This window comes from Falco rusticolus, chromosome 18 (genome assembly GCF_015220075.1).
Source record: "Falco rusticolus isolate bFalRus1 chromosome 18, bFalRus1.pri, whole genome shotgun sequence".
NCBI classification, from domain to species: domain Eukaryota; kingdom Metazoa; phylum Chordata; class Aves; order Falconiformes; family Falconidae; genus Falco; species Falco rusticolus.
Window position 1 is genome coordinate 624,710 of NC_051204.1, and position 14,970 is coordinate 639,679.

The 14,970-nt window shown below is 50.4% G+C and overlaps 1 protein-coding gene across 17 annotated transcripts in view; it reads left to right on the forward strand.

Moving 5' to 3' along the window:
• MAPT (microtubule associated protein tau) overlaps positions 1–14,970 on the forward strand; it is a 52,908-nt gene that overhangs the window by 34,435 nt on the left and 3,503 nt on the right. For 4 of the 17 annotated variants that reach the window (XM_037411373.1, XM_037411380.1, XM_037411374.1 and 1 more), the window contains 9 exons: positions 610–665; positions 1,789–1,968; positions 2,981–3,113; positions 3,736–3,786; positions 4,238–4,503; positions 7,844–7,936; positions 8,084–8,176; positions 11,850–11,931; positions 12,526–12,638. In XM_037411373.1, coding sequence (XP_037267270.1) covers positions 610–665; positions 1,789–1,968; positions 2,981–3,113; positions 3,736–3,786; positions 4,238–4,503; positions 7,844–7,936; positions 8,084–8,176; positions 11,850–11,931; positions 12,526–12,638 — 1,067 coding nt within the window. Of the gene's footprint in view, positions 1–609; positions 666–1,788; positions 1,969–2,980; positions 3,114–3,735; positions 3,787–4,237; positions 4,504–7,843; positions 7,937–8,083; positions 8,177–9,756; positions 11,484–11,849; positions 11,932–12,525; positions 12,639–14,735; positions 14,884–14,970 lie in introns of those variants that run through there. The other 13 variants (XM_037411387.1, XM_037411391.1, XM_037411386.1 and 10 more) reach the window with 11 other exon arrangements.

Genomic DNA, 14,970 nt, shown 5'->3' on the forward strand with positions numbered 1-14,970 from the left:
GCAGGGTCTAATCCAGATCAAAGGTGCACTGGCTGCTGGGGAGGCAGAAAGCAGTGTCGGGAGAGATGGGAGTTAACAACAGCCAGGTATAAAAGTGCTTTGCAAAGCTAACACACTGAACAACAACTTCAATTGAGATCATGGGCAACCTGGTGCTGCTAGGATTGGGACATCCTTCAATTTCAGTCTTTGTTTATATGACTTGTTAGAACCAATGGGTGTTTTAGAGAGGGAGACCCATGCTTAGGGTTGAAGAGAATTGTTGAGTCCTAAAATGAGCAGATGCTACTGGAACTGAGTGCAAATCTAGGCAAAATGGTCTCATACAAACCTTGTTGAGTGTGTCTGATGCTCCAGTGATGACTAATGCATGGTTGCCTGTGCACAGGATAATCTTTTAACCCAGAAAGAACATGTTTATGGTGTGGAAGTATTTCTGCAAGAAATGAGTGACTTTTTAATATTTCTAAGAACAGTATTTAATTTAAAGGGAAACAGGAACAAGGAACACCCATCCACCATGCATGTTGCTATAGCTCAGGCATTATCATCGCTAGAGTTTACTGACCAGTCCCAAGAAGTCTAACTCTGTGTGTTCCTATTTGTCAGGTCGTATTGACGGCAAAGAAAAGGAAGGGACTGAAGCTGAGGAAAAGAAACCGAAGGTAAGCTTAAAAAATAAAACCAGAGGTGACATCAGCCCACTAAGTGCTGTGCATGTTCCTGACTCCCTCTCCAGCCCTCCTGGCCTGCTCTTGTGCCTCTTAGGAAACCTTGCCATTATTTTCCATTCTTCCATCCATATTTCAAGAGTGGTTTTATTTTTGCTTCCCTCCCCCTGGTTTGGATGGTGCAATCCATGGTGATCTTTGAGGACAAGGAAGCAAACCAAATCTAAATCATGGGGTTGGGTGGGTGGTTAGAGTAATCATTTTCTCAGCCTGAGTCCAGAAAGCAGACAGTTGACTTTTCTGGGGCAAACTGGTGCAAAAGCAAGCTCAGACCCGGGTTGGACTGTACTGGGAGCAAGAAGCTAACAGTGAAAAGAACAAGACATGCAATTAAAAATTAATTTAATTTTAATCTGTGCCTTGCAGATGCTGTGTTCTGGGTGAGGAATAGAGTTTAATAGTGGGTAGATTTCAGATGTTTAAAGATATCTGTCACACTGCTAATTTGGAGCACGTTTAGTTCAGCTGACCATTAGCCTGGCTAGTGCCTGGGTGAGATAATGGAGGATCTGCTGGACAGTTCAGCGGGTCAAGAATTAAAGGTGATTAATATAATTGCTTTCAAACAATGTGAAACCGGGTCTTTCTCTAGGGAGGTTTGGCAGGGTTGTGTGAGGCTAGGCATTTGACATGATACTAAGTAACTGGCTAGATAAAAACCAGTGACCCATTACTGACAAAGGAGGTGTGATGGGGTTAGAGTATTGGAGTAGATAAAGCAGTTCAGATGGTAAAACGTGCCAGTGGTGTGGAGGGCAGTGGCAAGGGCAGGCTGTCACAGGGCTTGGGTATTGCTGCACCCTGTGGGAGGAATAGAGCTGAGGTATCCCATACTTGCCAGCGGCGCAGCAATGGGACTGCAGCAGTGCCCTGGGCCCTGCAGCTCTTGCCCAGCTGTGTGCTGCAGGGAGAGGGCAGTACCAGCCATCGTCTGTCTGCACCCCGTTCTGTATTGCACCTTCTAATCCTATTTATTGTCAGTGATCCCCTTTTGTTTCTCTCCCATACTGATTTTTTGTTGTTGTTGTTCCAATTTTATTTTGTTTCCATGTTTAAGAAATCCTCACCTTCCACTGCCAAACCCCCAGGCGATAGACCCTCCATCCCCCCCCAACAACACACCTCCTCTAGCACAATCCCTTCGAAAACACCCTCCAGCCCTGCTTCCACCTCTAAACGAGTCTCTTCTGTCACATCCCGACCTGCCGGTACAGGAATGCAAGAAACGAAAGTCAAGGTAAGGAAATGGGATGTGAACAAGGCAAAGCTGCCTCAGGCAATACCTTAAGGTATTCCTGGCAGGTGTGATTGATAGTGCTTGGCTGGGCAGTGTCTCTGTGTCCCATTCAGTGGTGGGAGTGGGATGTGCTTCCCCTTCACCTTCCAGTGGCCATGGCCAGCCTTGGCTCCAGTTTTGCTGTTTGAAGCAACTGGGTCCGTCTCACCAGCATGTAGGCCCCTTGCTCTGCATTACAGCAAAAATAGCTCATTGCTGCAGGGTGTTACCTGGTCTCCCTGAGGTATTCCCAGGTCCCTTTATGCTCTTTCTTGTTTTGCGGCTTTATGCTGGTTTTATGGGTGCGTTGGCTGTAAACAGCAGATGTGTTTGAAATGTTCCGGAGCCAGATCTGCCAGGTGCTACACAGGGAATAGGAAATGCACACACCTCCGTGTCTTATTCCACAACGTGAAAAGTAGCTTGGCGTTGCCCTTTGTGGTGTTTGGTCATACAAATACAACTGTGGTGAGGGAAAGAGCAGAGATTGCAGGTCACAGGCAAGGGGATATGGTTTTACCATGATAGGGATTGTGATGGCTCTGCTCTGCTTCCCTGCTGCCTTGGGACCAGTCAGCTTGTAAATTTTCACTTGCATGTTTTTTGTGAGCTTTTGTACACAGACCAGCGTTAGAAAGTCATCAGAAATAGGCTGTGTTAGTTTATAGATGTGGGGAGACTTTTCTGCAAGATCAGAAGACAATAAATAGCATATTGCTATTTATGTGCCATTACAGTACATGTTGCAGCAGTGCATTACAGGTGGGGATAGAGGAGGTGCTTCTCTGTGTTTGGAGTCTGGCCCTGGGTCCCTGAATGCAGCCTCTGGTCCAGTCAATGGATTTATTTATCTTCTGTACAAAATTTTAGCAGAGCAGAGGAAACAAAATGATCATGGCTCTGATCCATGAGGGGCGATAGCCCATCCCTGGGTAGATCCCCCTGCATCAGCCTTTCACCCTTGCATCCCCAGGGCCCGGAGATGAGAGGTGGCACGAAGACAGCCACACCACGGTCTGCGGCAGGGCAGGCTCAGAGGAACTCGACCAATGCCACGCGCATACCAGCAAAGACGCCCACGGCCCCCAAGACACCTCCCAGCTCCGGTATGTGATGGCAAGAGTGGTGTGCTGCTGCCTTCCCATGGTGTTGCTGACTCTGGAGGCTCTGCTTTGGTGGTGCTCCCAGGCTCTCCGTGCAGTTATGTGGAAGTAGTGAACAAATTTGCGCCAGTGCAAGGGCACGGCCAGCAAGCGGAGGTCTGCGTGGCAATTCGGAGCTGCTCAGCCTTGTCACGGGGCTGTGGGTGCGGAGCTAGGGATGATTCCTCTGAAGTGAACCTTTGTGGATGCTGCTTTATCTGCTCTGTTCATGTAGTTGCCAGTGTGTAGGAGAGGGCAGCTGCTTTACCCCTTTGGGATTTCCTCCAGTTTGGAAGATTTAGGCAGCTCCATTTTTTTAATCTATCTATTGCTTTTCTCTTGACGATATTTCACAAAGACCCAGGGGCAAGAGGATCAGTTCTTCGATTGCAGGAATGGGGGTTAGCCCATTATTCTCAGAGAAGAAAACCCCAGAAAGCATCAGGCATTGTGAATTTCCATTAAAACTGTGCATTCCACTGAATATATATATTTTTTTCATACTTAACCAGAGCTGCACAAAACCTTAAATCAGTTAAATTTCTGGCTTTATTATGTTTAAGCATCTTTCTCATTCATTAAACAGGCAGAAAGGAGCAGAAAAAACCACCTCCTGCAGCAGCGAAGTCTGAAAAAGGTGATGTTCAAGGGTTTTCTTTTCTTCTTCCATTTCTTTTCAAACTGGGGACAGTTCTAAGCTGCTCAGTGATCAGCCTTACTTAATTACATAAAATAATTTTGTAAAAATGCTTCCAAATTTCTAATAGAAAAGTGGTTTTGTTTGAGTATGTTTTGTCTGTAATTTGACATGGATGCTAATGTCACACTCAGGTGGGGAGTCTCACCAATGATCCAGACAATGAAGACCATCTTCCTTCTGAGATACTCAGAAATTGTCTTTAATCACAGTTCTCACTTCAAAATGAAGTAGAAGAAAGTGCAGCCATCTCCCCCCAGATGGTGGTCTGCACTGGGAGTAGTGGGTGGGCCCCAGGGCCAGGCAGATCAACCCTATAAAGTCAGGCAGTGAGTGAGGGTTGAGTACCCAGGTTGCTTACCCTGTGCTTGCCTCCCTCTGCAAACCTCAGGTGAGCAGCCAAAGTCTGGAGACAGAAGCGGTTACAGCAGTCCCGGCTCCCCCGGGACTCCAGGCAGCCGTTCCTGCACTCCCTCTCTGCCCACCCCACCAGCCAGGGAGCCCAAGAAGGTGGCAGTGGTTCGCACACCACCGAAATCTCCGGCATCTGCCAAGAGCCGCATCCAGCCATCAGCCGCACCCATGCCTGATCTGAAAAATGTGAAGTCCAAAATTGGCTCAACTGAAAATCTGAAGCACCAGCCCGGAGGTGGCAAGGTAAATGTGGATTCTGCTTTCCAGGGACCTGTCTGTAGGGACAGTGGGTGTTTGATGCTTCATCTGGGAGGGGAGAGCCCTCCCTGGAGCAGCAGCAGACCAGCTGTGGCCGCAGATACAGCAGTGGGCAGCCGAGCTTCAGCTGATCTCCAGCCTGATTCTGATTTTAATTTTTTTTGCGTTGATTGGGTTGGATGCTTGTCCTGAAATTGCTTGCCTGGCTTAGTGCAGTACAGCTGTCCCGCAGAGAGGACTGCAGGGAGCTTGTGATGTGGCTTTCGTGGAGTGGCACATCAGTGTATGGACTGGCTGCCAGGGGAATGACATTCCCTCGTGGTGTCCGGTTAGGGAGAGCAAATTGTGACCTGCAGCCCTAAAGAACCACAGGATCAGGGTTGTATTTCTGTATTCTATGCTGTGTGATCTGGAGCAGTCCCTTCAGTGCTGCCTCTGCCTCTTCATTAGCAAGCAGACAGGGTGGTCTCCTCCCTGTGAGGGTCCCAGGCTCGGCACATTTTTCGGGAGGTTGTGATTTTGGATCCAACTCTGTTGACAAGGTTTTGGATTGCATTCTGCAATCAGGCACTGCCTTGCTACATAGTGCAGTGTGGCATGGACAGAACTGGTAGCACTCTTATCCTTTCCACCGCTAGTACTTTTCACTCCTAGAGAGGCAGTTTCATGAGCAGCAAAGTGAACTGCATGCTCCAAGTGCTTGGGAATGAGGGTCTCGTGTTAAATTTTGCAAGCCCAGCAGAGGAGAGTTTGGGTGAGGGAGTGGTGTGAGCCAAATCATTTGTGCAGCCCCAGGAGCAGCAGTGTGCAGTTACACGGCTCCAGCAGTGGTGTTGGCTGCTCAGCACCCATCCGAGCCTCTCTGCGCTGCTCCATTGCACTGTGTGGCCCTGTCCCTGTGGCTTTTATAAAATCCTCTTTGCTGCGTGGGTGGAGACATGAACGCACCTGGTTCTTCTGTTGGTGAAGGCCCAGCGGATCTTATACAGATGTTAAATGGCAGAACCAGTGCAGTCAGAGGTCCCTGTGTGCTCATGCTTGCCTGCCCCAGGGGGGGAACGCTTGCAAACCTTGCTCTGCAGCTGCTAATGCAACAGAGCTGTAACAAATCTTCCCCGAGTGTGATGCATGCCATTTTGTGCAACTAGGTAACTCCGTGGCTCTGAAGGTTTGACTTTGGCATGGGGGGAAGCTGTGAGATGGCTTCTCTTCACCACCTTAAATAGCAGTGTGCTTTTCCATTTCCTTATGTGCATTTTTTGCTGTGGCTGGCAATTTATTGGACAATGCATATTTTGCTTTGTGCTAAAGTCCAGGAGGGCTCTGGAGCCTGGGCAGGGCTGTTCTGGCTGTTGGTCATGAGCAGAGCAGCACATGTCTTTCCAGCTGCCCGTGTCCCAGGGCCTCAGCCCTCCTGCCTGCTTAGCACAAGGCATAAATTTTTCCTGCCACCCTGACAAAACACTGTTCTTCAGGGATTTTAGAAGGAACCCTTCCGTTTACTATAAATTAATTAAATTGTTTGCTCATTCTTTTTAATCCAGCTTTTACGAGTTCTTTTTTCTCTCTTTGCTTCTCTGTCAGGCAACATGTTTATTGTTGTCATTGAAAGAGTAAGAACAGCTGAATTTGGGACAGTTCATTGCTCTTTGCAGGGGAGAGTGGCTGGATGCTGTTGGGGATTTTGTAGGACACGATGCTGCTCTTACCAGAATGGTTGCAGCTGGAGCAGAGGGAGCTGATCCCCCAAGTTTGATTCTAGGGTGGCTCTTAGAAGATGGGTCTGGAGCCTGCTCTCTGCACAGATTTCAGACCCCCAGCCTAGGGAAGCAAAGGTACATGGGGCACCCATGCCCAGCAGTCAGCCAGGCCACATCTCTTCCAGTGTTTCTGCATTGTCTAAGCAATTTTGTTGTTGCTGGATCACGGAATACTGCTCTGGCAAAGCCTGGTCTAGCAGAACTGGGTCCTGATTTGCAGGATCAGTTGATGTGAACTGGGAAAATGATGCTGGGGGCATGTGTTGGCCTTGGCGCTTCTCATGCTAAAGAGCCAGGATATAGCGAGGAGCTCTCCTTGCAGCAGCATGCCGGGAACATGCTGAAATGGAGGGTGAGGTTGCCCGCTCAGCCCACTCTGTGGACGTTGTCATCCAGGGACTGCATGTGCAGTGTGATGTGACACTGCTCTCTTGCAGGATGCTGTGTCTTTTTCCTTCTCATGAGGGTTGTGCTTCAGACAGGGTTTCTCCTAAGGGAGGGCAGGCCTGTGTGCCTGCTGGTTTTTACCTGCATTTACCTCTGGTTTATACTTGCGTAGGTTGTAAGGCCACTGCAGTCCATGTAGGAGAAGGAGCAGGGATTGTCTTCATCTTTGTGTTGTCTGGAGTAGCTGCTCCTCTGTGTGTGGTCACTCCAGCATAGGTGCCCTTATAAAAGCCAAACAGGGAAGACAAGCCCTAAATGGAAACAACTTCATTAGTCCAAAAATCTGTGTGGTGGAGAGGGCAGGCAGGCTTTGGAACTGAAGGGTGAAGTTAGGGTGTGTGGTTCCCCTGTGGCACCAAGCCTTTTCCAGCCTCCCTCCCACCCGCGATGGCGTTGGGAATATGCAGTAGAGCTGCTGCCTTTGGGGGTGGTCTGTGCTGTCCCTTTCATCTCATCTGTACAGGAGTTAAGAAAACTGCAGGCATGGGACTGCATCCCTGGCAGCATTTGCTTTTTCTCTTTGTAACTCTAGAGGGAGTTTGAGCCCTGAACAGCACAGGGCTCAGGCATCCTCTCCCAGATGGTGCTGGACGCGCAGCTCCTGCTCTTCAGCCTCCTGCCCTGGCCAGCTGCACCAGTTTGCCCAGTTTTCTCAAGCTGCTGAAATGTGAGGCCACGTGTATCTGTCCTAGAGGGGGGGAACATGCTGCCTGGCAAGGGAGATGCAGCTGAGCAGGCATTTTTCTCTCAGCTCCATCCTTCCTCCTTCTACTGGCTCTGCAGAAGCTGAGTCTCAGACTGCTGGTGCCTTCCAGCATGTTTGCTGCCCAGCGAGTTCCCTGTTTTGTTCAGTGAAAGAAAACAGGGTGAGCTGGCTCTTTTGCTAGTGTTTCTGGCCTGGAAACCAGGGCTGCCTTGCTAGCCAGACATGTCCAATCTCTAGCTATAACCTGCCCAGCTCCATCTTCACTTTCCAGCCTGTGTGTAGACAAATCTGTGTGGCAAGCCAGAGATTCTCCTCTGGCACTGGAAGGCAGGCTCCTGGTTTTAGTGATATAACACATGGTCAAGCTGCAGATGGTCATGTTGTTTCTCACACTCTTTTCTGGCTACCAAAGGTGCAGATTATTAATAAGAAGCTGGACTTTAGCAGCGTTCAATCCAAGTGTGGCTCAAAGGATAATATCAAACACATCCCAGGAGGAGGCAGTGTGAGTACCTTCACACTTTCAATGCACTATAATAGTTCTTATAATAAGTGGCATGTTGTATACACTAAACTGCCAATGCTATCTGCAGCGACCCTGCCGTCAGATAGCTATTGGTGACGTGCAATGACTCTTTTCTGGCTACCAAAGGTGCAGATTGTTAATAAGAAGTTGGACTTTAGCAGCGTTCAATCCAGGTGTGGCTCAAAGGATAATATCAAACACATCCCGGGAGGAGGCAGTGTGAGTACCTTCACACTTTGAATGCACTGTAACAATCCTTATTATTAGTGGCATGTTGTATACACTAAATCGCCAATGCTATCTGCAGTGACCCTGAGATAGCGATTGGTGACGTGCTGTCATTTAACCCCATTAACCCAAAAGACATGGTTAGATGAACCTTAACAAGTCCTGTACATGCCTGACATGGACAGAACTAACTGACCTGTGTAGAAACCATGTCTGTAACAAACCATCCCGTTAACTCGAAGGTTTTACACTACCTGGAAGGCTTAATGCCTCATTGTCTGCAGGATGGGTCGCCTCTAGCAGACGGTGATGTAGTTGCTGATGCAGTAGGTGGATAGATTTATAAGCAAATGCAGTCTTTGTTGCTTAATGTACTGCTAAATTGCACGTGACTCTGCACAATATGTGAAAGTGCAGTTTCCTGCCCATTCCCATCAGGCAAGTATGATCCGTGCAAATACTAAGCATCTCCTTGCTAGTAAATGTGTTTGGCAGTGCCCATGGAGGCTGAGTCTAAAGTAATATTGAGTTAATCGATTTGAATGCTGGCATTTCCAGCCATTCCCAGATAAATAGCTGGACTCAGCTTTCAGTTACTGTGCCAGAAACCTGGAGAAATTCCACAGAGGTTGACAGATTTACACCAGTCTCTCTGGAGAGTTTGGGTCCAGGAAAGATGAGGGACCAAGGAAGATGCATCACTGAGACCCCAAACAGTGCAGCCCAGGGTCTGCAGGTGCCCGGTCTGCAGCCATCTGAGGAAGCTATTTGGTGCCTCTCAGATGTCCCTGATGGATTTTCTTTGTGCTGTTTTTGATCTCTGTGGATGCTCTCCCTGAGAAACTGAGCATTGCAGAGGGCTTGGCACGTAAACACTGGGACCAACTGGGTTTGCAACCTCCGTCTTAAATTTGGTGTCATTCTGTGTTTATTTAATGGGCCAGAGGAGCTGCTTTGCAGAGGTCAGACCTCTGTGAAGCAGGTTCCCTGCTTGTTCTGCTCTTTCTTACCCCAGGGTTCTGTACTGGCTGGACTGCCTGGTGCGTGGTGGTCCACTTGTTATGGCAGGGGTTAGTGTTCATCACGAATCATCTGTGCTGTGGCTGGTAATTAGCTTCAGCACAGGGTGGTGAGCTCATCCTTTTCTCCACTGAGAGCTCACACCATGGGCAAGCGTTTGCAGCTGTAGTGGGTTAAGAATTATCTGGATTTTTGGCTGGAGGTTGTCATCCCTCCCCAGGCTCTGCCAGCAGTGAAAATTGTGTGATTGCTGCCTGGCTGCATTGACTTGGAAAGCAGCAGCTCAGCTCTGGGTGCGGGTGCTCGGACCAAAGCCATGTGCTGACGTGGCTGGAGCATGGCTGCGCAGGCTGTGGGGGCAGCAGAGCTGCGCCTTGGGGCTCCTCTGATAGAGGGGCAACAAAAGACCACCTGGGTTCGATGGCTGTTGCACCTTAATCCTCCATGACGCTGTCAGCAGCGACGGCCTGCCCAGCCGTTACTGCTTCAAGAGGAGTGAACTGTTGCTGCAGTAACCTGGGGTTGGTTGTTTTTTTTTTTTTTTAAGCCAGTGGATGCTCTGACAAGGTGATGCATTAGGCAGAAGTTGACCTAAGTGTTGCTGATGCTGAGAGGTGAGATCCCCAGGTCTCTGGCACTGGTGTTTCCTAGGCAAGCAGCTCTGTGCCCATTTTACATGCTCCCCAGCAGGATGGTAAGGGTTAATGGAGTCCTGTCTGTGAAAAAAGGGAACTGGAATGAGAGCAGAAAGTGTTTCAATTGCTGATTGCTTGCTCTGGAAATGGGAGGTCTTCCCAGTCCCCTGTCTCAGGGGTGCCCAAATTGTTGGTAGGCCCTTTGGGGTCACGGCTGGGATTAGGAAGGCGCCAACTCTCTTTTTGGGGTCTGTTTCCTCCTTTCCAACTGAATCTAGCGCTCTTCCTGCCCAGTGCATTTTGTGATCTTTCCCCAGCACTGCCTTCATGTCTGTGTCTTCGATGTGCTCCCAGACCCTGGGGCGGTTGTTTTTCTCCCCTCTCTCTGTCTCCACTCTCTGTCAAATGTGCCTTTTGGTATGTGTGAGCATCGGAGACAAGGCAGGCCCGCATGCACTGCGCGCTGGCTCCACGTGGGTGGGACCATGGCACCAAGCCTCTGTTCCCCCCTCCTTTTCCTGGCTGCATGATGGAGGGGGGAGTGTTGCTCGGTGGTGTGCGCAACCGTGGTCCAGCACCTGGCTCTGAGGGTGACGGAGCCGGTGGGCGTGGGGCTAACATGAGAACTGAAGGATGCACCATCAACCCGGGGCTTTTGAGTCAGCACAGGGTGCTCGGATGTGATGGAGAGCGGTGGCTGCGGTGAATCCTTTGTGCTGGCTTCCAGCCACGTTGGTCCGGAGGCTGCCTGGCTGCTTGAGGAGTCAGCTCCTCTGCAAAGGTCCCTTTGCTGACACATCCTTCCTGAGTTCTGTGAGAGCAGCACGCCCACCATGGTGCTTGGTGAAAACACAGAGAGCAGCGTATACTCCCCTTGAAATCCAGCTATTGCTGAGAGCCAGACATTTCCCAGTGAGTAAGAACCAACCTTGAGGTGTTGATGATCTGATTTCTCCTGCGCTGCCCCACTAACTCCGGCAACAGCTGATTCACACACAGGTGTGAGTCCAAAACCAGGGTCCAAGGTAATTTCTGGGGATATGGGGATGTTTTCTCACTCTCTTGTCTCCTGCTCCTGACGTAGCTGGTGGGTGTGTGCTGTGGTTTGCTGTCCCTGACACGCCTTATGGTTCCAGACCTCTCCGGTCACTGGTGTTTTCCAGTGTGGTGTTTAACGGCTAACGTAACCACTAAACAGCTCCACGTTAACTGTTCCTTGTGTGTGCGTCTCGTGTAACCCAGTTGTCCGTGCGCAAGAGGCCGCCGGCCCCACACCCAGGCACCCCCCAGCGCCGTGGCTGGTCTGTGAATGGGGCGGGTTTAAGTGGAATTGCTGGAGCCCCTGTTCAGAGACATAATGGGTAAAGCAAATAAAAACCAGCATAATATCATGAAATACTGTTGTGGTTCAATATACTATAATTGCCATTTTAATTTATATTATGTGAACTCCTGCCAGATATTTAGACTTTGGTTTGCCTTTTTTTTTTTTTTTTTTTCCCCCCCCCCTAAACCCTTATTTCCATTGCAGCATTTTTCAGAAATGCATATTTTGGTCACTCTTTTAAAAGTTCTGTGCACATTGATCATTTCTGTTCTTTCAGTTTTTGTGGACATAAGCTTTATGTTTTACACCAGAAAAGGTATTTATTTTTTACGTTTTCTCTCTGGTATATCTCCTCCTTTTGGATGATGTGTATGCAAATCTTAATTAATTACCACTCCACTCTCTCTCTTACTTAAGCACTTTACAATTGCCTCTACTTCCCCCCTTCTGTGGAGAGGTGATCTTCTGCATGCTGACTTTTGTTAAGAGAGGCTGCTGCACACGGGTATTAATGATCTCCCATTTCTGATGACAGTTTCTTTTGTATTATTAATCTTACTGGGGTTTAAGCTGTCCTTTCCCTTGAATCCAGATCAGGTGCTGCTGTGTGTTGTGCCTCCCCCTCCCCAGGTTGCCTGTGGTGGCAGTAAGCTCATTGCTTTTTTCTTTCTCATACGGACAGGTTCAAATCGTTTACAAGCCAGTCGACCTGAGCCATGTGACATCCAAATGTGGTTCCCTGGGCAACATCCATCACAAACCAGGTACCCTTTGGCTCTGCGGCTTCTGGCAGCACTGGGTGCTGGTTCTTGGAGCTTGTGGGCTGTGTTGCGGTGTGCGTCTGGAGACAGGGAGAGGGTTGGGGGAGTGAGGGGAGCCACGTGTAGCAACTGGGGCATCAGAGCAAGTCCTGGGATGCTAGACACTGTTCCCAGCTCCGTCACTTCCAGACCCTCTTCATTCTGCCTGACCACTCGGCAGTAGGGGGTGGGACCTGGTATCTGTGGACACCCTTGTCTGGGCCGACACATCGCTGTACATGGGAATTTTTAGGAGTAAATAGGAGGGGCTGCTGGTGTTCAGGGGAGTAAGGTTAGCTCCCTGCCCTTGGTTCTGTAAAATGTTGGGCTGTCTGTCAGCTCTGCACAGCATCCTCCGGAAGGTGTCTACTCTGGTTCCCATTTGCCCTGGCTTCCGAGTTTCCCCAAAAGGGGTCCCTCTCGCTGCTGTTCTCCTGGTCCTTACCTGCTGCTCAGCCTCAGAGCGCTTTGGCTGAGCCACCTCTGACCTCAGCGCTTTCTCTCCAGCCTGCCCTGGCTGGCGCAGGAGCTAACCCAGCTTGTCCTCTTCTCTTCCAGGCGGTGGCCAGGTGGAGGTGAAATCTGAGAAACTGGACTTCAAAGATAAGGTGCAATCGAAAATCGGGTCCTTAGATAACATCAGCCACGTCCCTGGAGGAGGAAATAAAAAGGTAAAGGGGCACTGGGTCGAGAACAGGCATGCTGTTCTGTGCAAGAGACTGCCCTGTGAGCAGGCGTGCAAGCAAAGAACGGTCGGCCTGGACTTGGAGAAGGTTCTCCTCACGCAGCTCATCTTTAGGCCACGGCCTCTCCTCTCTGCTTACCTGGCAGCACTGCTTCCCCAGTGCTTGAACCATTTGCTGCCCGTGCTCTGGCGTGGTGTGGGCTCTGTACCTTGTCCTTCAGAGGACAAGAAGCGCCCTGCCCAGGGACAGGCTGTTCGGCTGCTGCCCACACAGCCAGCTTGCCTTCCTGCCAGCGGCTTGCTGAGGCGGGCAGAGCCCCGGGCTCCTGGGCTGCAGTTGCCGACCTGGAGGAGATTTGCTGTGGCAGAGCTGTGAGGACAGCAGTCTGTCCCCTTCCTGGCCTGTGGCCACCTGGACGAGTGTGACTGTGAGCCATGTCCTGTCCCGTGGTTTCCTGCTCTTTCTACTGTTCTCTGAAGTTTGTGCAGAAACATGTTTGCGCCTCAGACCTTTCGTTAAGGGGTGCCACTGCCAGCAGCTGCTTTTGCACTCGCATTGCCGATTACTGCCAGTGGTGTGGCACAAAGCTGGCAGCTCAGGGTGCTGCAGTAGGTGTTGGCTCCCCAGTGGAAGTGTGGAGCATTAAAGGCTTAGCTTTATTCAGGAAAGGTGACGCTGCAGTAGGCTGTCACTTCAGAAGAAAGGTGTTCTCTGCTTACTTCAAGTCTCAGTCTTAGCCGAGACTGACTTGAGGACTCTGTAGGGAGTGGTGTGCGTTTGGGAGGATTTAAATTGAAAGAAAAAAGCCAATCAGGTCAGGTGAAACACTGAACTGGGCGTGAGCCATTCCTGCCAGAGGCTTTGATAGTGACTTCGCAGTAAGTCTTAGCTGAGTAAAACACCTCTCCAGCCTCGCTTCAAGGACAGCCAAGTCCCTTGCAGGCAGGGGAGCAGGGAGCTCAGGTAAGCACAGCTGAGACTCCAGCCTGGTGACATACATGGCTGAATTTCTCCGGGGAAATGGGTTTTATCTTGCTTGTTTTTCAAACCCTTTTTTCTCAATGGAAGGGAAAAGTTGTGTTTCAGCTCCTGTATTCTGGCACTTTGTTCTTGGCCACGTTTTCTCTGTGCACCTCCCAGTTCTTCATCTCCCAGCGGTGTGTGGGCCTCTGAGGGATCGCTTGACTTCCTTACCCTTCTCTCACTGCTGCTATGCATCAGACTGCCCTGTGCTTCTCTAAGCCCATTTTCATCATTTTTATGATTACAATGATGATTCTTTCATATCCTGGCACATTCACTGGGCCGTAGTTTGAAGAACTTGCCCTTTGGAGGGGGAATTTATTTGCAAGGGTGTGACCCAGCAGTGGCATCACCTGCGTCAGCCTTCCTGTGTGGCAGTTGCCTGTACCCTGCCTAAATCCACATCCACACCTGGAGGAGCTTGTTGGTGTAACCTGAGTTCATGTGCTGCCTCCGATTGTTTCCCTTGTCCAGCCCGTTGCCACTCGCACCAGGGACCACCCCCAGGCAGGGCTGCTCTGGGGCGGGACACTCTGCTTACAGGGAGGGGACAGGGCATGGTTGAGCTCCATCAGCCCTCCACGCAGAGTGGCTGTGGGTGGCTCTGCTGCCCCTTCCCCGGCCTTTCCCATGTCCCCAGTCCCCTCGTTGCTCTGTGACACAGAAGATGCAGATTTGGACATACAGTCTACAGCTCCTCAGCCTGAATGTAACGAACTGAACATGAGCTCAGCCCGGTTCAGGTACTACTCTTGCATCGGGTCTCCTGTGGGGAGCTGGTGTGCTCCGTGCTCTGCCGAAGTACCTGTGCCGGCAGCATCTGCTCTCCTTTGTGGCACAGGGAAGGCTTTCCTCCCTGTCTCCAAAGGCAGCTGCTGTTCTTCCTATGAGTCAGTGAATGGCCCTGTTTTTCAGATCTTTTTCTCCCCAATTTTCTATTTCTTTTCTTTTATTTTTTTTTTGTCTTTTTCCTTCTGGTTGACATTTATTAGATCTTGTTTTTTGTTGCTGATGCATTTTTTGCACCCCACCGCCCTGGGCGGGTTTCTTCACCTGTAGAGAGAGAAAGGCAAGGAAGACAAGACCTGTCCCCAGCCTGCTCGGACCCCGAGCCCAGACCCCGCTGGGCTCCAGGCCCTGGTGCTGGAGCCACCCACCCCCCCGGAGAGCCAGCTCCCAGCCTTGCACTCGGCTGAGGAGGGCACCAGTAAGTAGCAAACTCCATCCACTTCACCTCCGCTCCCCGGCCCTCGCGCTCGCCGGGAGAGAGGGGTTTGGCTTGTGGGAGCAGCAT